The sequence below is a fragment of the Xenopus laevis genome, chromosome 2L (assembly GCF_017654675.1).
Source record: "Xenopus laevis strain J_2021 chromosome 2L, Xenopus_laevis_v10.1, whole genome shotgun sequence".
Classification (NCBI taxonomy): Eukaryota; Metazoa; Chordata; class Amphibia; order Anura; family Pipidae; genus Xenopus; species Xenopus laevis.
The window spans coordinates 7,638,492-7,665,425 of record NC_054373.1 but is presented as its reverse complement, the minus strand read 5'-3'; the positions used below and the strand labels follow the sequence as shown (position 1 = coordinate 7,665,425).

General features: G+C 40.5%; 1 protein-coding gene across 1 annotated transcript; it reads left to right on the top strand.

Annotated features, from left to right (window-relative positions):
• The first annotated feature begins 3 nt into the window (after positions 1 to 3).
• LOC108707397 (cell surface glycoprotein CD200 receptor 1-A) lies at positions 4 to 23,679 on the top strand. Its single transcript, XM_041581439.1, has 6 exons — positions 4 to 78; positions 1,276 to 1,594; positions 14,556 to 14,873; positions 21,297 to 21,572; positions 21,834 to 21,929; positions 22,899 to 23,679. The coding sequence occupies exons 2-6, from the start codon at positions 1,588 to 1,590 to the stop codon at positions 22,967 to 22,969; spliced, it is 768 nt and encodes a 255-aa protein (XP_041437373.1). The 5' UTR covers positions 4 to 78; positions 1,276 to 1,587; the 3' UTR covers positions 22,970 to 23,679.
• The last annotated feature ends 3,255 nt before the right edge of the window (positions 23,680 to 26,934 follow it).

The window sequence follows — 26,934 nt, the reverse complement described above, 5'->3', positions numbered from 1 at the left end:
TCCTCGGCTCTCGCGCTGCTGCTGCCTGCTGTGTGAATGTCCCAGCTCAGCATGGAGTACACTGTTGTACACAGTGAGGTAATCAAGGGCCCTGCATTGGGGTGGGGGCAGTCCAGTCCGGTCCTCAGGCCCAGATTTGCGGCAAGGCCGCATAGGCCCGGGCCTAGGGCGGCAAAAAAATAGGGGCGGCATGCCGCCCAGCCGCATTATCGGGACGTGTGTGTCCCCATTCAATAACAGCAGCTGCGCCGGCGTTTTTTCGCCGGCGCGCTGGGAAGGGGAGGTGAGGTGGACGCTAGGACCGGGCGGCCGCCTGGTCGGACCGCGTGGCCTAGGGGCGCCCATTAATGAAATCCGGCGCTGCCGGTCCTGTAGGGGGGGCAGTCCAGTCCTGTAGGGGGGGCAGTCCAGTCCTGAAGGGGGGGCAGTCCAGTCCTGTAGGGGGGCAGTCCAGTCCTGAAGGGGGGCAGTCCAGTCCTGTAGGGGGGGCAGTCCAGTCCTGAAGGGGGGCAGTCCAGTCCTGAAGGGGGGCAGTCCAGTCCTGTAGGGGGGGCAGTCCAGTCCTGAAGGGGGTGGCAGTCCAGTCCTGAAGGGGGGGCAGTCTAGTCCTGTAGGGGTGGCAGGCCAGTCCTGTAGGGGGGGCAGTCCAGTCATGAAGGGGGGGCAGTCCAGTCCTGTAGGGGTGGCAGGCCAGTCCTGTAGGGGGGGCAGTCCAGTCCTGAAGAGGGGGCAGTCAAGTCCTGTAGGGGGGGCAGGCCTGTCCTGTAGGGGGGGCAGTCCAGTCCTGAAGGGGGGGCAGTCAAGTCCTGTAGGGGGGGCAGGCCTGTCCTGTAGGGGGGGCAGTCCAGTCCTGAAGGGGGGGCAGTCCAGTCCTGAAGGGGGGGAAGTCCAGTCCAATGCCCAAGACCACCTCCGCATTGCAGAGTCACCAGGTGGCTTCTTTACACCACTGCTCAGTGCCCTTCTAGCGGCTCACACGACACCTATAATCTTCTAGCTCAGCCCAGGATACAAACAGTGCGCAGGAAAACTGGGGCTTCACTTATTATATATAATGTACCCCACTGTGTGCTGCCTGGCCCACTCCCCCTGGGGACTTTAAGAGAGAATCTGTTCTATTTAAAATTTTTAATAAGTTTTCTTATTTATGGAGACACAATTTTGTAAATTCCATGCTAACCGTTATTTATTTAATGTACTATACTGTGTTCACTGTATCTTTATATTGAATATATTAAAAGATTTTCATGTAACCCTACTCCACCTTTCTTCCAGAGCTGGCAGAGTGTCGAGCTTCTTGGTTTCCAAAAGCCAGAATGGAGCACATACATGTGGCTTCACTCATTATATATATAATGTACCACACTGTCTGCTGCCTGCCCCACTCCTGTTGCCTCCTATCCCATCAAATTGTTCCTCATGGCCCCTGGCACTCTATGCACATGCCCCTTGGGGTAACATGCTGCTTAGCTCAGGCTTTTACTGACTGCACAGCAAGGCCCTCTTTCCGGCTGATCCTACTGGGGACTGTCCCCTTCACCCAAGACACAAGCCAAGTAACTCCCTAAAGCAGAAGCAACGGCCAGGATGGAGGGTGAGCAACAAGCTATGTGGGGCCTAGGTGAGGGAATAATAGCTACTGGCATGATGTTCCCCTGGGCACGTGAGAGTCAGCTGGGGTGGAATGTGCCACACTGAGTTCGGGGAGAGTTACTGGAGGTGAAAAGGCCAAGGAGAAAGGCCCTGACAGAAGCCTGCAGTTTTCTCTGCTAGACTTTCCCATGACTTACTTACTCTTACTTACTCTTACTGAAAATTACAGGGTCTTTACCGAGTCCCATATTAACTGAGACTGTCCTGGGGCCCATCTGAGGTGAAGTTATGGGTAGGACAAGTGGCAAATCTCCTAATGAGGTACAATGAGTGAGAAACAAATACGCACAAATACGCACTTGCATGCAGAGTTTATAATAGCATATCAACACTTTTAAAGGGGTTGTTCACCTTTGCGATAACTTCGTATGCTGTAGAAAGCGATATTCTGAAGCAATTTCCAATTGGTTTTCATTTTTTATTATTTGTGGTTTTTGAGTTATTTAGCTTTTTATTCAGCAGCTCTTCAATTTGCATTTTAAGCAATCTGGTAACTAGGGTCCAGATTCCCCTAGCAACCATGCATTGATTTGAATAAGATACTGGAATATGAATAGGAGAGAGTCTGAATAGAAGGATTAGCAATAAAAAGTAGCGATAACAATACATTTGTAGCCTTACAGAGTATTTGTTTTTTTAGAAGGGGTCAGCGACACCCATTTGAAAACTAAAGAATCAGAAGAAAAAGACAAATAACTATAAATTTATAAAAAATAAATAATGAAAAACAATTGAAAAAGTTGCTTAGAATTAGTCATTCTATAACATAATGAAAGTTACCTTAAAGGTGAACCACCCCTTTAATAGCATTGGAAATAATGGCTCCTCCTGGATAAAGTCTCAGTTTATTTTTGTGTTTTGTGAGGCGGGCCTTGAGACATTTCATTTAATTCCATGAAATTACACTATAGTGCTAATGTTGCTTTACTGTAATATAAGGATATTTGTTGTTCTGTGACCATATAAAGACACAAGGCTGCAGGCTGAGTTATACAGGGAACTCTGAGTATCACTCATGTATTATAAGGGATAATGTACCCCCTACTGTAAATGATAAGGATATTAGAAGTCACTGAGGGGTTGTTCTGTGACCATATAAAGACACAAGGCTGCAAGCTGAGTTATACAGGGAACTCTGAGTATCACTCATGTATTATAAGGGATAATGTACCCCCTACTGTAAATGATAAGGATATTAGAAGTCACTGAGGGGTTGTTCTGTGACCATATAAAGACACAAGGCTGCAGGCTGAGTTATACAGGGAACTCTGAGTATCACTCATGTATTATAAGGGATAATGTACCCCCTACTGTAAATGATAAGGATATCAGAAGTCACTGAGGGGTTGTTCTGTGACCATATAAAGGCACAAGGCTGCAGGCTGAGTTATACAGGGAACTCTGAGTATCACTCATGTATTATAAGGGATAATGTACCCCCTACTGTAAATGATAAGGATATTAGAAGTCACTGAGGGGTTGTTCTGTGACCATATAAAGACACAAGGCTGCAAGCTGAGTTATACAGGGAACTCTGAGTATCACTCATGTATTATAAGGGATAATGTACCCCCTACTGTAAATGATAAGGATATTAGAAGTCACTGAGGGGTTGTTCTGTGACCATATAAAGACACAAGGCTGCAGGCTGAGTTATACAGGGAACTCTGAGTATCACTCATGTATTATAAGGGATAATGTACCCCCTACTGTAAATGATAAGGATATTAGAAATCACTGAGGGGTTCTGTGGTTCCAATGAGGTCTCCGATGAAGTATGTCTATACGAAACGCGTCAGACCATAAACTGATGTAATTCTTTTTTAACCAATGTTTAAATAAAAGTAATTTTTTACTGAAAAGTTGAAGCGACCAATCTGTGACCCTGGAAGTGCGCTCCCATACCTTGGGATTCTACACGGCTGATTGTTTCCTTAGCGACGGACTCGGGGCGGCAGCACCCGGGTCACATTACCGAAAGGGTAAGCTTATCTGTATAACTTTACATACAAGAAATATTGTGGACATAAGGTCTTTTTCTCCCCTTTTGTTTGGGGCACCAATAAGAGCAGGGTTCGGGGCATATTGCACCCGAACCACTACATTAGAACGGTGAGCTAACTGAAAACATGGGAAATGTGTGATGAACTGAACAGATAGAGCTTATAGAAAAACGTATAGATTCCTCGTATTGGATGCATGGTGTAACATTGTTTGCAGGCTGATTTATACAGGGAACTCTGAGTATCACTCATGTATTATAAGGGATAATGTACCCCCTACTGTAAATGATAAGGATATTAGAAGTCACTGAGGGGTTGTTCTGTGACCATATAAAGACACAAGGCTGCAGGTTTAGTTATACAGGAAACTCTGAGTATCACTCATGTATTATAAGGGATAATGTACCCCCTACTGTAAATGATAAGGATATTAGAAGTCACTGAGGGGTTGTTCTGTGACCATATAAAGGCACAAGGCTGCAGGATGATTTATACAGGGAACTCTGAGTATCACTCATGTATTATAAGGGATAATGTACCCCCTACTGTAAATTATAAGGATATTAGAAGTCACTGAGGGGTTGTTCTGTGACCATATAAAGGCACAAGGCTGCAGGCTGAGTTATACAGGGAACTCTGAGTATCACTCATGTATTATAAGGGATAATGTACCCCCTACTGTAAATGATAAGGATATTAGAAGTCACTGAGGGGTTGTTCTGTGACCATATAAAGGCACAAGGCTGCAGGCTGAGTTATACAGGGAACTCTGAGTATCACTCATGTATTATAAGGGATAATGTACCCCCTACTGTAAATGATAAGGATATTAGAAATCACTGAGGGGTTCTGTGACCATATAAAGGCACAAGGCTGCAGGCTGAGTTATACAGGGAACTCTGAGTATCACTCATGTATTATAAGGGATAATGTACCCCCTACTGTAAATAAGGATATTAGAAGTCACTGAGGGGTTCTGTGACCATATAAAGGCACAAGGCTGCAGACTGAGTTATACAGGAAACTCTGAGTATCACTCATGTATTATAAGGGATAATGTACCCCCTACTGTAAATGATAAGGATATTAGAAGTCACTGAGGGGTTGTTCTGTGACCCTATAAAGGCACAAGGCTGCAGGCTGAGTTATACAGGGAACTCTGAGTATCACTCATGTATTATAAGGGATAATGTACCCCCTACTGTAAATGGTAAGGATATAAGAAGTCACTGAGGGGTTGTTCTGTGACCATATAAAGACACAAGGCTGCAGGCTGAGTTATACAGGGAACTCTGAGTATCACTCATGTATTATAAGGGATAATGTACCCCCTACTATAAATGATAAGGATATTAGAAGTCACTGAGGGGTTGTTCTGTGACCATATAAAGACACAAGGCTGCAGGCTGAGTTATACAGGGAAGTCTGAGTATCACTCATGTATTGTAAGCAGGGCCAGATTTACATAGTGGGCGCCCCTAGGCCCACTGCTGTTTGTCGCCCCTGTTCCCTCCCCTTTATTGTGCAAATTTTGATCATCAATGGGGATTGGCGCATGGGAAATTTAAAAAATTATTGTATCTCCAGCACATCCCCAGTATTTTTCAACCAATGTGGGTGTGGTTGGGCATCATGCCGTCCCCCTAAAATCCTGCCGCCCTAGGCCCAGGCCTAGGTGGCCTTTCCACAAATCCGGGCCTGACTGTTATATCTCAGTAATACCTGATCGAGGATTGCATTGTGTTCCTCCAGAGACTGTGCATGAATGAGTATGTCATCCAGATAAATTGTTACCCTCAGTAATGCAGACAGGCTGTTATCAGTTCACCATCTTTCTTTCACACACACACAGAGACTAGCTAATTAACTTGATAAAACTTAACACAGCTTATGCAAATAAACAACAATTACTATTCACTGTTTGTAAAGAGATTGTCACAGAGGAGAGTGCCCTTCTCTGTCAGTCACAGATAGCTAGAGAAATCTAGATTGTTGGGTCTTTTAATTAGTCCACAGATTGATTAAGCCCCAGGCCCAAACTGCCTCCCTATTAGCTTAAGGACACACCTGGAGATTTAGTCGCCTGGCGACTAATCGCCTCTTCTTTGGGGCGACTAATCTCCCGAACGGCTTCCTCCTGCCTTCGCCGGCTATAATAAAAAATCGCCTGTGGCATGGCATACGCGGCGTTTGTATTCCGAAGTCGCCCGAAGTTGCAGGTGATTTTTTAAAAGCTCCCATACATGTCTTAAAAGAACCACATCAAAATATACAAAGAACCAGTAAACATCTACCACAAATATAATTTAAATGAACAAAGTATAAACACAGGGCTGGATTTACATAGTGGGTGCCCCTAGGCCCACTGCCGTTCGTTGCCCCTGTCCCTCCTTTATTCATGTAAATTTTCATCATCTGGACTGGAGCAATAGGGATTGGTGCATGGCAAATTTAAAACATTATTGTATGTCCAGAGCATCCCCAGTGTTTTTGAACCAATGTAGTGTAGTTGGGCAGCATGCCGCCCCCCTAAATCCTGACGCCCCAGGCCCAGATTTCCACAAATCCGGGCCTGTATAAACATAAATGGTTACAATGACAAAAACGCACAAAATATATGGGTAGAAATTTAAGCATATTGGATTTGTTAATAGTAACATGAGAAATCAAATTCTGTTTTTAAATTGAAGATCCAAAAACCTTTCTCTCTCTCTTAGAAAGTATTCTTATGTGTTTAAAATATTTTATTTGATTTTCACAATAAACCATAAAGACAAAATGGCAACAAGTAGAATGCAGAAAAAGAAAATGTGCTGCAATTAGAGAAAATATTCTAGACAAATGGCCTCCTTATGTTCAGCATTGTAACCAACACTGATATGAAATTACTTTATTTGATTCTGTTCAAAGTTTATTCTATGAGTTAATAAAATCCTCCCTTTATTGAAATTAATCTGAGAGCGAGAGTGTTTTATTTTGTTTACAATTCAAATAGAGTTCATGTGGCAGATTTATCAAGGGTCGAATTTCGAGGGGTTAAAACCCTCGAAATTCGACAATCGAACTGAAATCCTTCAAATTCAAATATCGAATTAGAAGGATTTAGCACTAAAATAGCATTCGATCGATCGAATTAAAATCATTCGATTGATCGAATTAAAATTATTCAATCGAACGATTAAATCCTTAGAATCAAACAATTCGAACGATTTTTAGCAATCGATCGAAGGATTTTTATTTGTTGCCAAAAACTTTAAAAAATGCACTGGAAGGTCCCCATAGGCCATATAGCAATTCAGTAGCTTTAATTTGGCGAACTATTGAAATCGAAGGATTTTTAAAGAGACAGTACTTCGACTACTAAATGGTTGAATATTCAACGATTTTTACTTTGAATCCAAAATCCAAATCATTGCTAGAAAACTATAGTTTCAATTTACATTGAATCTCCCATATGGTTAAAAAAGGAACTTAAAGGAGAAGGAAAGCTACGGAGGCATTTTATTGCCAATAGTGCAAGCTAGAATGCTATATTTATTCTGTAGAATGTTTTACCATACCTGAGTAAAAAGATCTAGAAACTCTCTGTTTGTTTAGAATAGGAGCTGCAGTATTAATGTGGTGTGACATCACTTCCTGCCTGAGTCTCTCCCTGCTCTGGGCTCAGATTACAGTAGAAAAGGGAGGGGTGGGGGCAGAGGAGCAAACTGAGCATGCTCTTGCCCAGGGCAATGAGGTTTAAGCTGAAGGCAGGAAGTCTGATACAGAAGCCCATGTGTACACAATAGAAGGAAAGAAATGCTGTGTTTCTTTTGACAGGGGACTCAGAGCAACATTATTTTGGGGATTTACTGGTATATTTAGATGGACCTTTCTGATAAGGCTTACTTAGTTTTAACCTTTCCTTCTCCTTTAAGAATGTGGAGCTGAAGTCAAGCAAATAAACTCAAGATCATGATGAATGAAGATGGTGAAACAGTCACTATATGATAAATAAATATAACCAAATATTTCCTAATCCCAAGTTTGATACATTTGCCCAATATTAATAACTGTTCCCGTTTCAGTGTGCTCATTGCAGAATCTACTGCAAAAAGATCTTTTAAAGCAAAAAGAAGCAGCCCAGATATTTGTTAGTAAAGATCAAGTCACTGGTGGGGAAGTGGTCAGCAAATATTTCCATTATATCAGTAGTCACTGTGTCATTGTGCTGAGGAAGTGAAGAACAATCGAGCACCTTAATATTCATCATTTATAACTTTATTCTCATGATGAGGACACACATACCTGCTCTGATCTATTTGGCCATTGTACATGTGAATACTGGTAAGAAATATATTTGCACCATTTAAATCATTATATATGTATATATGACCTGATCAGAAAGCTAGGCTAGAAACTTCAAAGTGAATGTGAAAGCTGCAAAGTGAAGTTGGAGGGAGGTATAAACTGATTCTCATGTCCTGAGCTGCAAATAATTGTATTGCGTGTTGTGCTGGTTCAATTAGATTTATTTTCTACAACAAAAATTTGATTTATTTTCTACCACTCTTGATTATTTGGTGAGTAAGTATATAAACTGGATACATTGATAAAGACCAAGAACCACCATCAAGGGAAAATAGATATAAACAGTTATGTGACCTGTTATCCAGAATGCGCGGGACCTGGAGTTTTCCGGCTAACTGATCTTTCCGTAATTTGGATCCTCATACCTTAATGGTGGCTATACACGAGCCGATAAAAGCTGCCGACAGACCAACGGGCTTCCCCGATTGATATCTAGCCAAAAGTCGGCCAGATGTCGATTGGGCAGGGTAAAAAATCCCGTCGGATCGCGGACACATCTGTTCGTAGATGCAGTCACGCGATCTTACCGTCCATATTGGCAGCATTATGATCTGATCGTTGGGCTCTAGGGCCAAATGAGCGGATCTCTACACGTAGAGCCACCTTAAATCTACAAGAAAATCATTTAAACATTAATATATCTTAGTTTGGATCAAGTACAAGGTACTGTTTTATTATAACACAGAAAAAGGAAAACATTTTAAAAATTTGGATTATTTGGATAAAATGGAGTCTATGGAAGGCAGCCTTTCCTCCATCGAAACTTTCTGGATAATAGGTTTTCGGGTAACTGATCCTGTATCTGTACTTGCATTTAAGTTTGAGTTTATCCAGCAACTACCTCTAAATATGTCTTTGTAAAAACTATCCTATTTTATATGAAATTAGTTATTATTCTATAGACTTACTGTATGTAGACAATGATTAATCAAGTGCCATTAGGGTAATAATGATCAACTCCAGACATGTTTGTGAGCTTATTGGTAGGCAGCACAGGGGCAAGTTGGGAGCAGTTCTGGTGTTCTGAGTTGGATTCTGGCCTGGCACTTGGTTGTTAATAAATGTTAAATTAATTTATTTGCATGGTTCACATAGAATCTTGGCACTTGTTTGAAACTTTGATGCTGGATTATTAAAAATTCAATCAAGAGAATTTCAAAATAAAGATTCTGGCCTGGGCACCAGTGGTATAACCAGATGTTACTGAGCCCCTCAACAAATCAATATATGTTGAAGTTGCTTGTTATTTAGGGCCTCATGGGGCCCCCCTATACCTCATGGGACTCCCTGCATTCACATGGTCTGCTTCCTCTGTAGTTACACCCCAGTTGGGCACTATCTGCAAGAAGTCTGTATCCTCTCCCTGTGTCTGTGTGGGTTTCTTCTGGTTTCCTCCCACACCCCAAAAATCATACAGGCAGGTTAATTGGCTGTTTATATAACTAACCTTAGTGTGTATGGATGTGATAGGGACCTTACACGAAGTTTAACTGTATAATTTCATTCCATGTGTTGCTTAAAGGAGAATAAACCCTAAAAATTAATGTGGCTAAAAATGCCATATTTATATACTAAACTTATTGTACCAGCCTAAAGTTTCAGCTTGTCAATAGCAGCAATGATCCAGGACTTCAAACTTGTCACAGGGGGTCACCATCTTGGAAAGTGTCTGTGACACTCACATGCTCAGTGGGCTCTGATTGGCTGTTGAGAAGCTAAGCTTAGGGCTCGTCACTAATTATCCAGCAGAAAATGAGCTTCCCTGGCTGTAATATAAGCTGATGCTACAGGTTTGCTGATTATTCAATTCTGATGCTAATTGCACTGGTTTCTGTGCTGCCATGTAGTAATTATGTGTATTCAGCGCCGATCCGCGCCTTTATGCCGCCTGAGGCGGCCTTCCATTGCCGCCCCGACCCCTCCTCACGGCGCTCACATTTTCTGCGCAGGAGGGGGTCGGGGCGCTGCACGACGCTAGTGCAGAGAGCGCAATTGCGCTCTCTGCACTAGAAGAGCCGAATTTCCGGGTTGAAAACCGGAAATTCGGCTCTTAGTTACCAGGAGCGGCATTTTTGCCGCCCCTGGTAACCAGGGGGGCGCTGCCGCCTGAGGCGAGTGTCTCAACTCGCCTCATTGGTGGAGCGCCCCTGTGTGTATTAATTACTAATCAGCCTTATATTGTGACATTTCTATTCTATGTGTACTGTATATTGTGAGTGGGTCCCTAAGCTCAGTAAGTGACAGCAGCACAGAGCATGTGCAGTGAATCAGCAGAAAAGAAGATGGGGAGCTACTGGGGCATCTTTGGAGACGCAGATCTTTACTGCTAAAGGGCTGTGGTTGCCTTGGGCTGGTACAGAAGCACAAAACATCATGTACAACTTTTCTAGCTACTTCTTTAGTTAGGCTTTAGTTCTCCTTTAAAACTGTAAGAAAAGTTTTCTTAGCCCATTTCCTCAGAACATAAAGGTGATACATATAATTGAATTGCAGATTCTTGAACCTATGAATGTCTTTCTGTAAAATGAATCGTCTGTCTCACAGGATGCAGCTCAATAAATAAAGGGATTTGATTTTTTCTGAAATCTTATGATACTGCAGGTTCCCCTCTTTCTGTTCTGGTGCTGCATGCCTGACATTTGGGGGGTTATTTATCAAAATCCGAATGTATCTAAATATTTTCTGCTACAAACTCTGATCAAATCCACTCTGGTTTTTTATGCTTATTTATTATTACATATTCCCGAAAATTTGCTTTGCAGGAAAAAAAAAACAGATTTTCACGATTTTTTAGGATTTTTTATCCAATTTTCATGATTTTCACGATTTTTTCTGAATTTTCACCTGAAAACTCAGAAAACTTTGGGGTATTTCAGGAAACCCAGCGCACATCAAAAAATCACTGGGACTTCTCCAGTTGACTTATATGCAACCTCGACAGGTCTGAGATGCCGGATTTTCAGATTCTGACTTTTCCATCCATTTAATAAATCCTGAAAAAATCATGCTTTTTTAAAATTCCGATTTCAGCAACTTTGTAAATGGACCTCACATTTGGACTCCTCTCTTTCTGATATTCAAATGTTGGAAGGTATGATATAGTACAGGGGCCACTACCGGGCCACAGACATACCTGAACTGGGCCGCCAAGATGATGCCGCATTTGACATGGATGCACCAAATTTGTTATGGATACACCGAATTTGATGCTGGCGCACACAGTTGTTGCCCCCACTGGTCCTTGCAAAATATTCTGTCTCTACACTGGACCCTGGGGCAAAAAAGGTTGGGGACCGCTGATATAGTAGGAGGAAATGGGGTAAAGAGGTGAATGGAGTTAGAACATTTTATAAGGAGAAAAGGAAATGTTTTATAATCAATGTACAATCTGCTCCCAATAATAATTGTATGTCTGTAATACAAGAAGTTTGGCACATTAAATGGGTGAGCTTGAGATAATGGCACTGAATGACAAATATGATATCCGTATTGCTGAAAGGGTACAATATTTAATATAGAAGGGTATAGCTTGTTTTAGAGAGAGACTGGTCTGAAGCTCAGTATAAAGGAAGAACTTGGGATAACAATTAATAATAAAGCTGTGGATTTTCACAGAACATGAACCAACAGGCAAGTTCATTGTAGGCATATACTAAAAATGCCTTTGTGTATGAAATTCAGAACCTGTTACAAACAGAGATTAAAACCCTAGAGCCGCATAATTCAATTAAATTATCCATGAACATATCATAATGATAGTCCTACTCATCTGCCAGAGTTATGTGCCCCAGGCTCATATTTATTATCTTACATTCTGAGCAATTTTCTTACAAGCAGGGCCTCTCCTGCCAGGAGACAAGCTGAGAACTTTGCCTCCGACGGCCAGTTACAAGGGGCGGCAAAAAAACACCTCTTGTTACTTTAATAGCTGAATTTCCTTTTTTTAACCTGGATATTCGGCTCAGCTACTGCAGACAGCACTATAGTGCCCATTGCATTCACTCGTATGCTGAAGTTTTAAAGGATAAGTAGACCTTTAAAACATGTGAATGTAAAATTGATGAGGGGGCTATTCTAAGCACTTTTGCTACGTACATTCATTTTGGCTAACTAACTATATTAGAAACATTTTTTATTTTGCGCAGCCTATTGATTTACCCAGTTTTTATTTTTACACTGAACAATTCCTTTAAAGGCATTAACTGAATCAGCATCACAACATCACCCGGCAGTGCATTCCACAGCCTCACTGTCCTCACTGTGATGAACCCCCTACTCTGTTCCTTTAAATGAAACTTCTTTTCCTCTAGTCTGAAGGGGAGGCCTCTGGTACGTGATTCTCTTTATGGGTAAAAAGGTCCCCTGCTATTTGTCTATAATGTCCTCTAATGTACTTGTAAAGTCTAATCATGTCCCCTCACAAGCGCCTTTTTTCCAGAGAAAACAACCCCAACCTTGTCAGTCTCCCCTCATAATTTAACTCTTCCCTCCCTCTAACCAGTTTAGTTGCACTTAGTCTCTGCACTCTCTCCAGCTCATTTATATCCCTCTTAAGGACTGGAGTCCAAAACTGCCCCCATACTCCAGATGAGGCCTCACCAGGGACCTATAAAGAGACATAATTATGTTTTCATTCCTTGAGTTAATGCCCTTTTTTATACAAGAACTTTATTTGCTTTAGTAGCCACAGAATGACACTGCCCAGAATTAGACAACGTGTTATCTACAAAGACCCCAAGATCCTTCTCATTTAAGGAAACTCCCAACACACTGCCATTTAGTGTATAACTTGCATTTATATTATTTTTGCCAAAGTGCATAACCTGCATTTATCAACATTGAACCTCATTTTCCAGTTTGCTGCCCAGTTTTCCAGTTTAGACAAATCACTTTGCAAAGTGGCAGCATCCTGCATGGAACCTATAGTTCTGCACAATTTAGTATCATCTGCAAAAATAGAAACAGTACTTTCAATGGCCACCTCCAGGTCATTAATAAACAAGTTGAAAAGCAAGGGACCTAGTACAGAGCCCTGCGGTACTCCACTAACAACACTGGTCCAATTAGAAAATGTTCCATTTACCACCACTCTTTGTAGTCTATCTTTTAGCCAGTTCTCTATGCAGGTACAAATACTATGTTCCAGGCCAACATTCCTTAATTTAACCAGTAACCTTCTGTGTGACACTGTATCAAATGCTTTAGCAAAGTCTAAGTAAATCACATCCACTGCCATCCCAGAATCTAGGTCCCTGCTCACCTTCTCATAAAAAGAAATTAAGTTAGTCTGGCAAGATCTATTACGCATAAAACCATGCTGGCACAAACGCATAGTATTGTGATTTGCTATGAAGTCCAGTATCTTATCCTTTATTAACCCTTCAAAAAGCTTTCCTACCACTGACGTCAGACTAACTGGCCTATAGTTTTGAGGCTGAGAACGGGATCCTTATTTGAATAGAGGCACCACATTAGCAATTCGCCAGTCTCTCGGCACTATGCCAGACCTCAATGAATCCTGAAAAATTAAGTAAAGAGGTTTGGCAATCACAGAGCTAAGCTCGCTAATTACCCTGGGACCTTTGTTAATCTTAACATGTTCTAGTCTTTTTAGAATTTCCTCATGTGTGAACCATGCATCATTAGTTGTATTACTAGAATTGGGACTATTAAGAAGGAAACCTTCATTAACTGGTTCCTCATTTGTGTAGACAGATGAAAAATATGAGTTCAGAATCTGCTCTTTAATTTTGTTTTCATCAAACAGCTGACCCCCCTCTGATAGTAACTGACCCCCCTCTTAATAGGACAACTTTTTTCACATATGAGTGATAAATGATGTCCCAGGTTTGCTAGTACAATTAATGCGGATATGGTCTTGTGGTAACATGGGTGTGGTTTAAAGTGGGTGTGGTTTAAAACCAGGGAGTGGCTAACACTGGCTTACATTATTGGCCCTCCACCATGTAGGCCAGAAAAAAATTCGGCCCTTGTTAACACTGAAGTTGGACAGCACTGTGTTAAGGGAAACATGTGCTGTTAATATAAATTAATTTTGTGACAACAGCGCCACCTGCTGGTCATTTTCCCACCAGTCTGATGTTCTTCTGCTTAGAAAAAACAATTAGAAACCTTTCTCACATCTTTCCTAAGAAGAAGAACATCAGAGCAGCCTCTTTCTTTCTCCTGACAACTTCCTTGACTACTTGCTGGTCAGACTGGTGGGAAACTGACCAGCAGGTGGCGCTGTTGTAACAAAATTCATTCATATCAACAGTACATGTATCCCTTAATATCTTAGAATAGAATAATAATAAATATTGAATCCACATTGCAAAGGTGATTAGAAAAGCCCCCTTGTCAATATTACATTCACTTATTTTAAAGGTTAACTTATCATTTAAGGTTGTAATGGTCTAATGGGGTTATGTACTAACAGGTGCAACATTTGCTACAGGAGTTGGTGCCCCCTGGGCAAGTGGAGTGCATTTTATTATATATGGGTTGAGTAAACACTCTTTATAATCATAGTGCCTTTGTGTTTTACAGATCCACCAGAATCAGCATCAGTGACAAAGTCAGTTTGGGTCTGGGCCGGCAATACTACAGTACTGAGGTGTCACCATGATCCTGGGAACAGTTTAATGTTGGTCACATGGAAGGTGCACCCACTATATAATTCTCACTGTTTGCTGTCACTTCATATAGAGAAACAAACCAACAGCAGCAACTGCAGTGAGAGGATGAGACAGGAGTTGACGTCCCTCAGGATAGAGAATACGGCAGTAACAGACCAAGGCAACTACTCCTGTGAGATTGTCAATGCAGCTGGTTTATTCTACAGCTTTTTTAAATTGAAGGTCTTAGGTAAGTGTGTCGAAGAGTTCGACTTTATTTTAAAGCACAATGTCATGGTTTTTTGTTGTCCATCCAAACCCATGTGTTTCACTGTACTTAGTGCATCTGACCTGTAATCTTGTTGCTATGGTCAGAGAATACCCCCCCACCAGAGAGCAGACCATCTGTTGCCCATATTACATCTTGGAACTACATCTTATCCATAGCACTCAGGCAACAAACGGTTAAATGCTGGTAAAATGAATACAGGTATGGGATCCATTATCTGGAAACCCATTATCCAGAAAGTTCCAAATTACAGAATGGCTGTCTCCCATAGGGGCAAATTCACTAAGATACGAAGTTGCGCCAGGGCTCCGCAAATTCACTAAAATGCGAAGTTGCGCACAGGGGTAGCGTAAGGTTGCGAAGTTGCGCTAGCGTTGATTCGCTATATAAAGCGAAGTTACGCTAGCGAAGGCTAATTTGCATACGGCGCGAAATTCAAATTTCAATGGAGGAATACGTATCAGCACTACAAATGCCAAGAAAACCTTCAAATCTGCAAATAAAAATTTTATTTTGCCCTACACATGTGCCCACTGTCTAGGTAAGTTGCCATGAGTCAGGAAATGTAGGGGGGAAGGAGGGGAGCCCCAAAAAAAATTTCGATCTTTTTCAGCCTATCAGCCATCATGTAGAAAACACGCCAGCGTTTTTTGGGACTTAGAAAAATTTTTGACTTTTTTGGAAACAATCCCTATCTACTCTATTGCGCTTCGCCTGGTCTGAGGTGGCGAAGGAAGTCTAGTGTAAAAGGTAGCTTTCAGTACACTGCGCGCGTTAGTGAATTTGCGTAGTTTCGTCGCTAGCGAAAATTCGCCTGGCGTAAGGTTGCGAAGTAACACTAGCGAAACTACGCCAGCGTTCGTTAGTGAATTTGCGCAGTAACGAAAATGCCAAACGCTAGCGAATTAACGCTAGCGTTCGGCGCTTCGCGCCTTAGTGAATTTGCCCCATAGACTTTATTTTATCCACATTTTTAAAAATGATTTCCTTTTTCTCTGTAATAATAAAACAGTAGCTTGTACTCCTCTGGGTGAGATCCAGACCACGTGTGCAGTATTTCTGCCTGGAGGTGCTGTACTGCCTTGACTACATCCTCAGAGAATGCACCTTCATCTACCTCTGATATCATACCTCCAAACTGTCCCGTTTTTAGAGGAACAGTCCCTCTTTTAACAGCTCAACCTGCAGTCCCTTATTTATACTGGAAAGTCCCTCTTTTCTCTGCACTGAGCAGCCAGAAAAAGAAACAAAGTTTCTCACTTAATTGGCTTTTAGCAGAGAGCCCAGAATAGCCACAACAGAAGATAAGATACATTTGTAACAATTCAAATGTATCCAGATAAGCAAAGAAGTAATTGTAACAATATAAGATAACAGGTCCAAATTTGTAAAATTAACAAGGTAATTAGTGGATGTGGCCACAAAAATGGGCGTGGTCAAACAATTTTCGCCACGCTATGCGCAGCAGCTTTTTTTGTCCCTCTTTTTATTTACAAAATGTTGGGAGATATGTGATATACTGTCTGACACGTGTGCCTATATATTCTGCAAATGGCTCTTTACTGATCTAAGTCACCTGTGGGTCATTTGTCTCTCACAAATAAAGTTGTTTTGTTCTGTTTGATTCCCAAGAACCTCCTGGTGCTCATTTCTTTATTAGTTAAAGCACAGTAGCCTGTGGGAGTTGTAGTCGCACTACACCGCACCTTCATTTCTTCCACTTTGTGAAGGCCCTGCCTTAAGTGCAATAGAGTCCAGTGTAACCCATGCTCTATTAGATTAGCTGCTGATTAACCCCCGCTGTTGTAAATAGCACAAAAACGTGTTACATATATATATATATATACAGTATATATATTGCTAAGCTGTTCCTGGAAGAATAATGTCCACCCTGAGTGAACATAAATGACTGAGCTGCCAGCTTTATACAGCAACAATAGCCACTTGATATTATCTCTGATCTTCCACTCATCTGTAAGTTTGTTATGGTTTTTAAGCTCTTCAATAGTTAATGAAGAAGCCACCTCCACTTTGTATCATAGATTTTAATACCGTCATTGGTAGTTTATTGAAGCTCTACATGTCTCAGACCACAGGGGTCCTTCCTCAGGTGCAAGTTACAAACACTCTGATTACAGAGATCTTTTTAAACCAATTATCCTCCCATCAGCCCCAAGTGTTTCCTCAGCTCCATCTAGTGGCCAGAAGACAAATTACATTAACACGGGCAACACATTTTCATGCTGTAACAGACATGTATGTTGTTAGATTTTAACCAGAACCTTTTTTAACATTTCACAAAAAAACATTTTATGCTCCAAACCTCGCTCATCCCTTGTGGTTCTATAGAATTCAACCTGTCTATCCACTTTGCTTCACATTTCAATAACATTTTCTTTCTGTCTCCACCTCGCAATGGCTTTTCTACTGTATCTGTTCCAAGACCTCCCATTTCAAACTAGTGATATTATGTTTGTAGTATGAGTGGAAATGTCTCCCTACACGGGTGTGGGTTTTCTTTTTTTTTTTAGTGGGATTAAAGGCACCAACAGATCTTTTATGTTCCCCAATTCTTATCCTCACATTCCAAATATAAACCATTCCACATGGGCATTTCAAGGCATAACATAGCCAATCTGAATTACAGGTGAAGTATTTTTTATGGGGATCTTAAGACCACTCTGGGGGGGGTGTGATTTATTCACATTTTATTATAGAATTACAGCTACTGCAATTGAGACAGGGAAAGGTGCCATGTTTTGGGGTGCTCCGAAATCTGGTTGTATTTTTTTGTGTGCAAATATCTGTTTTGACCAAATAATTAAAAATGTTCTTACTCATTTTATAAGAAAAGAGTGGGGTTTTTTTTGAAGAGTTTACCAAATGTATGGTCCTGCCCTAGGACAGACCAATGTCTCCTGACTACCTTCTCAATTTGTTTACTTAGGGGCAGATTTAGGGGCAGATTTACTAAACTCGTCATTACAACGTCATCCTTCGCCAGATTAAACTGAAGTGCAATGTTTTTTTTGATCGAATAAAAATCATTCGATTGATCGCTTAAAATCTTCGAATCGTTCGATTCGAAGGGTTTTATCGTTCAATCGAACGATTTTTATTCGATCGAACAATCGAAGCTTTTGCGCTAAAATCCTTCGAATTTGAAGGATTTTACTTCGAGGGTCGAATTCGAGGGTTTTTTAACCCTCGAAATTCGACCCTTGATAAATCTGCCCTTAGTGTCCCATATTCAGTTTGCACAGGACATGCCAGAAAGAGAAACCTTTAGATATACCCAATTACATCACTTTATCAAAACAATAAACCCTCTTTCAGGAATGACCCCTCTCCCTATTAGAAACTTGCTCCCAACGGGCAGGAAAACTCAAGGGTTCGCTTTCGCTTTTATATATATATTACTTCTATTTAGAAATTCTGATACCCCTCTAAAATATATGATGGACTGGGAAAGAGATCTGGGACAAGAGATCTCACAAAAGGTGTGGAATTCAATATGGAACTCCATTACAAAGATCTCCCCCAATACGGCCATAAAAGAATCAGCCTACAAGGTATTGACACGGTGGTACATTACTCCTGAAAGGAAGCAGAAAATTAACGTGCTTTCAATGTGGCGAAACAGGCAATTTTATACACACTTGGTGGACAAGCCCAGTGGCAGTCGCATACTGTGAATATATTTTTAGACTAATACAAACATTATTCCAGAAACCAATACAGAAAGATATTCACTTACCCTTTCTTACACTCCCTGCCAAGGGGCTAAATACATTCCACAATAAACTCTTGTCTCAGATCTTAGTAGCAACTAGGATTAACCTAGCAAAACAATGGCTACAAAACCTTATTGCGACTCGTGAGTTAGAGGGAAGAATTAACACTAAACAAAATGTATTGTATTTAAAGGACAAGGAAAGTCTAAAATAGAATAAGGCTAGAAATGCTGTATTTTGTATACTAAACATAAGCATGAACTTACTGCACCACAAGCCTAATCAAACAAATGATTTATGCTTTCAAAGTTGGCCACAGGGGGTCACCATCTTGTAACTTTGTTATACATCTTGGCCTGACTCTGACCCTGCACATGCTCAGTGTGGTCTGGGCTGCTTAGGGATCGTCAAGCTGCTTGAGTTCTGCTTGGCTGGGAAGTAAGGCGGGGGCTCCCCCTGCTGTTCATAAGTATGATTGTTTCCCTGCAGAGCAGTTAGGGACCGTCTGACAATTCCTATCCACAGCAGTAAATGAAGAGAGAATTTCACTGCATTCAGTCAGGTTTCTTATAAAAACAGTACACATTTTTTAATTAAAGTATATTGGAGATAGGTTTATTTTTCATTAAAGAAAGTAAAAATGGGATTTTAATTTTTTTTCCTTTCCTTGTCCTTTAAATGCTCAAGCATAAAAGAAATGTACCGGGTGTCTTCTTTCCTTTTTTTTTTTTTAGTTTTATTGCAATGTTAAAGTGTCAAATGGTCATCTTAAGCATATGTACCATCATATCAAGACTATGCGACTCCTGACTGTACCTATTTCACTGAAATGTTAAAATAAAAGAGATTTGAAAAAAAAATGCAGTCAGTTTCAGTGGAATTCCAGATAATAAACACATCGTCCACGACTCTATAATAACACACTATTTTACCATTTACCAAAATCATTCTTTTTCCAGTGCAGACATGAGAATTGCTCCATTGCCCCATTGCTGCGCCCTGTGTTTTTATGTAGCATTGCTCATCAAATCTGAAATAATCAGTTTTCTAAACCAATGTCATAAAGTCTAATAGGAAATATAATTTTTGATGTAAAATGGGTTCTGAAAGTAACATTTCTTTTGTGTAATGCACCCCTTCCTTGTGTGGGATACATGTATATAATGATTAGGGATGCACCGAATCCAGGATTCAGTTCGGGATTCGGCCAGGATTCGGCCTTTTTCAGCAGGATTCGGATTCGGCCTAATCCTTCTGCCAGGCCGAACTGAATCCAAATCCTAATTTGCATATGCAAATTAGGGGTGTGGAGGGAAATTGTCACAAATCTGTCACAAAATCTGTAACAAAACAAGGAAGTAAAAAATGTTTCCCCCTTCCCATCCCTAATTTGAATATGCAAATTAGATTCGGTTCGGTCTGGCAGAAGGATTCGGCCGAATCCGAATGCTGCTGGAAAAGGCCAAATCCTGGCTTTTAACATTTATTATTTTTTTCTTTTTTATTTAGGGATGCACCGAATCCACTATTTTGGATTCGGCCAAACCCCCGAATCCTTCGCGAAAGATTCGGCCGAATACCGAACCAAATCCGAACCCTAATTTGCATATGCAAATTAGGGGTGGGAAGGGGAAAAATTTTTTTACTTCCTTGTTTTGTTACAAAAAGTCACGCGATTTCCCTCCCTGCCCCTAATTTGCATATGCAAATTAGGATTCGGATTCGGTTCGGCCAGGCAGAAGGATTCGGCCGAATCCGAATCCTGCTGAAAAAGGCCAAATCCTGGCCGAATCCCGAACCGAATCCTGGATTCGGTGCATCCCTATTTTTATTATATAAGATTATCTTTGTTACTGTTAAACTGTGTGTTTATTTCTCCTGGTGGAATTTCCCTGAAGTGTTCTCCTCAGTGCTTACTAGGGGTTCAAGGCTGCCTATTGTCAGAGGAACTGTGCTTAAGGTAAAATGAGTGTGTGAAGAAAGGGTCACACCTATGTTTTCTCAATTCTTTAAGCCCCTCAAAATGCACAGCTTTGCAGGTTAAAATGCAGGTGGAGGTATGTTAGCTGGGACTGGCCTTAACCTGGACTCTATATGCTATATTGAGCTTTAGTAGAAATGCGCAATACATTCCTGTTGAAAAACCATTGCAATCTTTATAATGACACTACACTATGGGGCAGATTTAATAAGCTCGAGTGAATAATTAGAATGAAAAAATATCAGAATTTTGAATACATTTTTTGGGTACTTCGACCATCGAATTGGTCAAATTCAATCAAATCAAATGATTCAAAGCAAAAATCGCTTGACCATTCGATAATCGAAGTACTGTCTGTTTAAAAAATACTTTGACTTCATACTTCGCCACTTTAAACCTACCGAGGTTCAATGTTAGCCTATGGGGACCTTCCCCAGCACTTTTCTAAGTTTTTGTTGGTCGAGTAAAAATCCTTCGATCCTTCTAACGATTTTTATTCGCTTTTGCGCTTAAATCCTTCAGATTCAATGTTCGAATTTGAAGGATTTTACTTCGAGGGTCGAATTCAAGGGAGACCCTTGATAAATCTGCCCCTATGAGTATTATCGTGTCCATGAATTGTATTTCTTTTTTCAGACTCAAAAAAATTCTTCTTGTTGTCATTTTCAGTTCAACCTTCAGTGACGTTGGAGCTAAACAAACTTGGGGTTCCTGAGTGCCGGGCACATGGGGGGAATCCAGCAGCAAATATGTGGTGGACGCCAGAAGCAGTTGGTTCCATCAGTACAAACACAGCAATGCAGCCAGATAGGAGCTGGACAGTTACCAGCACATACACTGTAACCAGCAACAATGTCACCCAAGTCACTTGTCTTGTGTCTCATCCCACATTTGTACAACCTCACGTCTCATCCATCAGAATATCCAGCAGTACAGCCGGCTTGGGTATGTAAATTTTCTTTGTAGACGGGGTCGGACTGAGCTGGCAGGACACCAGGAAAAAATCTGATGGGCCCCACCAGCTCGGAACACGCACTTGTATTTTTTCAGGAGCAGCTGCTATTGTTACCCCCTCCTTTAAAAATAGCCTGTATTTATACATTGAACCTGAAGAGCATCTCAAGGAGGGGCTTCGTTTTTTATGGCTAAATATTTTACAGAGACTGAAAAAATTAACTGTCTGATATAAATTCTCTTCTCATTTAGGCCATGCAGTGTTGGTGAGACTCACAGTCTCCATCATTGTCATTATTGTGGGTTCGCTGCTTATTTGGAGACTGTTCAAGGCTTATTGTGCACCTTGTAAGTTCAATGACTCTATTATAATATTGTAGTCTTAAAGGATAAGTAAACCTTAAATATAAATGAATGTTAAATTGATGAGGACGCTATTCTAAGCACTTTTGCAATGTACATTCATTATTTATCCAAGATATTAAGGGATACATGTGCTGTTAATATGAATGAGTTTTGTTCCAACAGCGCCACCTGCTGGTCAGTTTCTGACCAGTCTGACCAGCAAGTAGTCAAGGAAGTTGTCAGGAGAAAGAAAGAGGCTGATGTTCTTCTGCTTAGGGAAAACAATAGAATCCTTTCTCACATCTCACATAATGGCTCAGATGCCTTTGGTTGATATGGAAAGATAAAATGACGTATGCGTTTTTCACGCTTCTTTTTTGTAGAATGTCTTTTTTGTTTTGTCACTCAAAGCCAAATGAGCTGCATGTCGAATTTTTGATGCAGTTTCGTTAGAATTTTCTGGGTGCTGAAAAAGCAGTTTGCAGACGTATTCAGTAAATATATTTTATATATGTGAGTGTATAGATAGGCCTGTATAAGTATAGATATATATGTGCACTGGGGTTTGTTTGGAGGGGCTGAACTTTATATTTTTTTAGCCTCCTTTATCTCTTGTACCAGTTATTCATTGCTTTGTATGTAAATCTATGTTTTCGATGTATTTACTTATTTATTGTACAGTGCCGTGGAATATGTTGGCACTTAATAAATACATGATAATAATAAAACCTAAATTAACTATGTAGAATATCTCCATAGACAGATGTGTGCCCATTAAATTGTCATTTCTTCAGTGTTCTGACTCTTGATTGAGAATCCACATGTCAAATAAACATTTATATCCCTGACATAACTATGTACCACATTCCTACTGTATTTCTCACATTTGTAAAAACTACTTTGTAACTTTTATATATGTGTAACTTTTTTTTAATACAACATAGACTTATACGTATTTATATTTATTGACAGATTCTGCCACTAGGTGGAGCACACGGAGAACACTTGGCATTCCTGCAAATGAATTGATTCCAGCTCTTTGAGGAGTCTTATCATTCCCTTCTAGATAAACACACACCTCCAAACTGTCCTGTTTTTCACAGGAAAATCCAATTTTGACAGCTCAGCCCTCAGTCTAGGGTTGTTATTGAAATGTCCTGAGTTTCTCTTTGATTTCCTGCACTGAACAGCCAGAAAAAGATACAACGTTTCTAACTTAATTGGCTTTTGGTAGAGAGACCAGAATATTCTGTGCCTGCACTTAGATAAATTTGTAACAATTCAAGATAAGCAGAGATACAATTGTAACTAATAAAATAAGCAGGTCTCTTGGGGAAACTGTGATGATGTGCAGGTTAAAGGGCGATTTCAGCTCCATTAGCAAAACTGTAATAACACATAAAACATGGCCCTACACCTCCCAGAAATGTGTTCAAACTTTCCATAACCTGCTAAATTTTGTAAAATGGAGATGGTTACTAGGGGCGTGGCCACAAAATGTGTGTGGCAGATCTTTTTGACACTCAATTCTTCAAATATTGGGTGGATGGACCAAACAGTGGAACAAATTGTCTCTATGGACTTCTCCAGATCAGAATCAGACTTCATGCTCATTGGCACAAGGAATATATCCTCCATCTGCATTTTACTATGTCACAGAAATACATTAATCCCTCACCAGGTTTGGGCATTTTTTAGCCAGCGAAGAATAAACCATGAACCTAAAATAAAAAAGTATAACAGTCAAATATTTTAAATATTATTTTTTTTTTTATTCGAGCATTGATTGTACAGGTATTACAGATAGTCCATCTCCCATAGACTCAATTTTATCCAAATAATCTGAATTATTAAAAATGATTTCCTTTTTCTCTGTAGTAATAAAACAGTAAAGGTCCCCATAGACGCAAAGATTTCTCTTGCCGAACGACCGATTTTAGTGAAGTCCGACCAATCCTTCGAAATTATCGTGCGGTTAGTGGGATTCGAACGATCTCTGATCTTTTAAAAATCTCAACATCTATGGCCAGCTTAACTTGTACTCGATCCCAACTAAGATATAATTAATCCTTATTGGAAGCAAAACCAGCCTATTGGGTTTATTTCATGTTTATATGATTTTCTAGTAGATTTTCTAGAATGATTGATTATCTGGAAATCCCCGGGCCCCAAGCATTCTGGATAACAGGTCTTATACCTGAATCAGATTAATTCTACTCGCAGAATAACATTTTCCTTTGAAGCTGAGGAGAAGAGATGTACATTTCAATCAGAGTCAAATCTTTTTTTTGTGGACAATTTCACATCTAGTGATGGGTGAATTTGTCCCGTCTCGCTGAAAAATTCCCAAAATTCGAGAAACAACGAAAAATTTGTAAAATGTGAATTTTGATGCCCACGTCAATTTTGCCGCTGGCGTTAAAGTTAATGGGTGTCCGAATAATGTTTTGATGTGAGTGACATTTTCCGATGTGCGGCAGAACGGAGGCGAAACACCAAAATTCGCTGCAAATTCACACCTGGCAAATTTATTCGCCCATCACTATTCACATCCTCATTATTCCCTTTTAAGAGGTGGGAGCTGGATGGGCTTTTATGCTTCTGACTTTATGGTAAATAAAACTGATCTCCATCCAGAAAAGACAAGTTTCTAGTTGAGAGGCTGCGTCCGTTGGCTTTGAAATGTTAGGAATTGAAGTGCAGAGAGGGGCTCCAGGCAGCCGAACCCCCTAGGCAACAAGCATACTTGCCTCTAACACAGATCTGCGATGGTCTCCCACATGCAGTGACATCAGGGCCGTCATCAGGGGGACGAGCAAAAACCACACCACAGCTAATAACCTAGAGGTATGCGCTTTCTGAAAATATTTAACTTATGGGGGTATTTTATGTCTATCATTAGATATGCCACGTTACCCTGGAGATTATCTGTTGTGTCTCAATGTAAAATTGTATAAAATGCTGTTTTATTATTTGGCTGGGTACCAATACATATCTGGTATTGTTGGATTCAGCATAATTAGCGCTTTTAGAAACAGTAAAACTTTTGTCAGTAAATGTAAGAAAAACACAAAATACAATACTTTATTCCACTTTTTTAAAAAAAATAAAATAAAATACTTTATTCTTTAAAAAACAAATTTTGTTAAATCTCCAGAAAACGACAACATTTTATTACAGTCCGATTCATTACGGAAAAAGTAATTTATAATTTGCCTTATTTTATGTAGGTTTTCTTGTCAAAAATCTTAAAGGGGTGGTTTACCTTTAAGTTAACTTTTAGTATGTTATAGAATGGCCAATTTTAAGCAACTTTTCAATTGGTCTTCATTTTTTTATAGCTTTTGAGTTATTTGCCTTCTTCTTCTGATTCTTTCCAGCTTTCAAATGGGGGGTCACTGACCCATCTAAAAAAAAAATGCTCTGTAAGGCTACATATATATTGTTATTGCTACTTTTTATTGCTCATCCTTCTATTCATTAGAGATGGCGCGAACTGTTCGCCGGCGAACTTGTTCGCGCGAACATCGGGTGTTCGCGCTCGCCGGAAGTTCGCGAACGTCGCGCGACGTTCGCCATTTTGGGTTCGCCATTGTTGGCGCTTTTTTTTGCCCTCTCACCCCAGACCAGCAGGTACATGGCAGCCAATCAGGAAGCTCTCCCCTGGACCACTCCCCTTCCCTATAAAAACCGAAGCCCTGCAGCGTTTTTTCACTCTGCCTGTGTGTGCTGAAGAGATAGTGTAGGGAGAGAGCTGCTGCCTGTTAGTGATTTCAGGGACAGTTGAAAGTTTGCTGGCTAGTAATCGTTTTGATACTGCTCTGTTATTGGAGGGACAGAAGTCTGCAGGGGTTTGAGGGACATTTAAGCTTAGGTAGCTTTGCTGGCTAGTAATCTACCTTCTACTGCAGTGCTCTGTATGTAGCTGCAGTGGGCAGCTGTCCTGCTTCTGATCTCATCTGCTGACTGCTGCAATAACAGTAGTCCTTGTAAGGACTGCTTTTATTTATTTTTTTGTTGTTTTACTACTACTACTACTACTACTATAAGAGCCCAGTGCTATTAGTCTAGCAGTGTTGGGGAGTGGGACTGGTGTGCTAATCTGCTGCTCCTAGTAGTTCAGCAGCACCAACTTTAATTTTTTTTTTTAATATTCATTTTTTTTTATTTTACTTTTTTTTATTTTACTACCGCTGTAGTAGTGTATAAGTTGACCTTTTAGGCATTATTTGCCCTGTAGGCATTTTTTGCCCAGTGTGTTATTCAACCAACTGCCATCTAGCTGTGTGACCTTGTTCACATTCTGTCTAAATATCCATAATATTACCGTCTCCAGAAAAAACACCGGAGTGACTTTTTTCAAACAGCCATAATATATTTTACGTAATCCGTATCCATCGCTGTAGTAGTGTATAAGTTGACCTTTTAGGCATTATTTGCCCTGTAGGCATTTTTTGCCCAGTGTGTTATTCAACCAACTGCCATCTAGCTGTGTGACCTTGTTCACATTCTGTCTAAATATCCATAATATTACCGTCTCCAGAAAAAACACCGGAGTGACTTTTTTCAAGCAGCCATAATATATTTTACGTAATCCGTATCCATCGCTGTATTAGTGTATAAATTGACCTTTTAGGCATTATTTGCCCTGTAGGCATTTTTTGCCCAGTGTGTTATTCAACCAACTGCCATCTAGCTGTGTGACCTTGTTCACATTCTGTCTAAATATCCATAATATTACCGTCTCCAGAAAAAACACCGGAGTGACTTTTTTCAAGCAGCCATAATATATTTTACGTAATCCGTATCCATCGCTGTATTAGTGTATAAATTGACCTTTTAGGCATTATTTGCCCTGTAGGCATTTTTTGCCCAGTGTGTTATTCAACCAACTGCCATCTAGCTGTGTGACCTTGTTCACATTCTGTCTAAATATCCATAATATTACCGTCTCCAGAAAAAACACCGGAGTGACTTTTTTCAAGCAGCCATAATATATTTTACGTAA

Coding starts and splice junctions, on each gene's coding strand:
- LOC108707397 (XM_041581439.1), top strand. Junction 14,874..21,296: donor TTTTAAATTGAAGGTCTTAG/GTAAGTGTGTCG, acceptor TGTCATTTTCAG/TTCAACCTTCAGTGACGTTG. Junction 21,573..21,833: donor CAGCAGTACAGCCGGCTTGG/GTATGTAAATTT, acceptor CTTCTCATTTAG/GCCATGCAGTGTTGGTGAGA.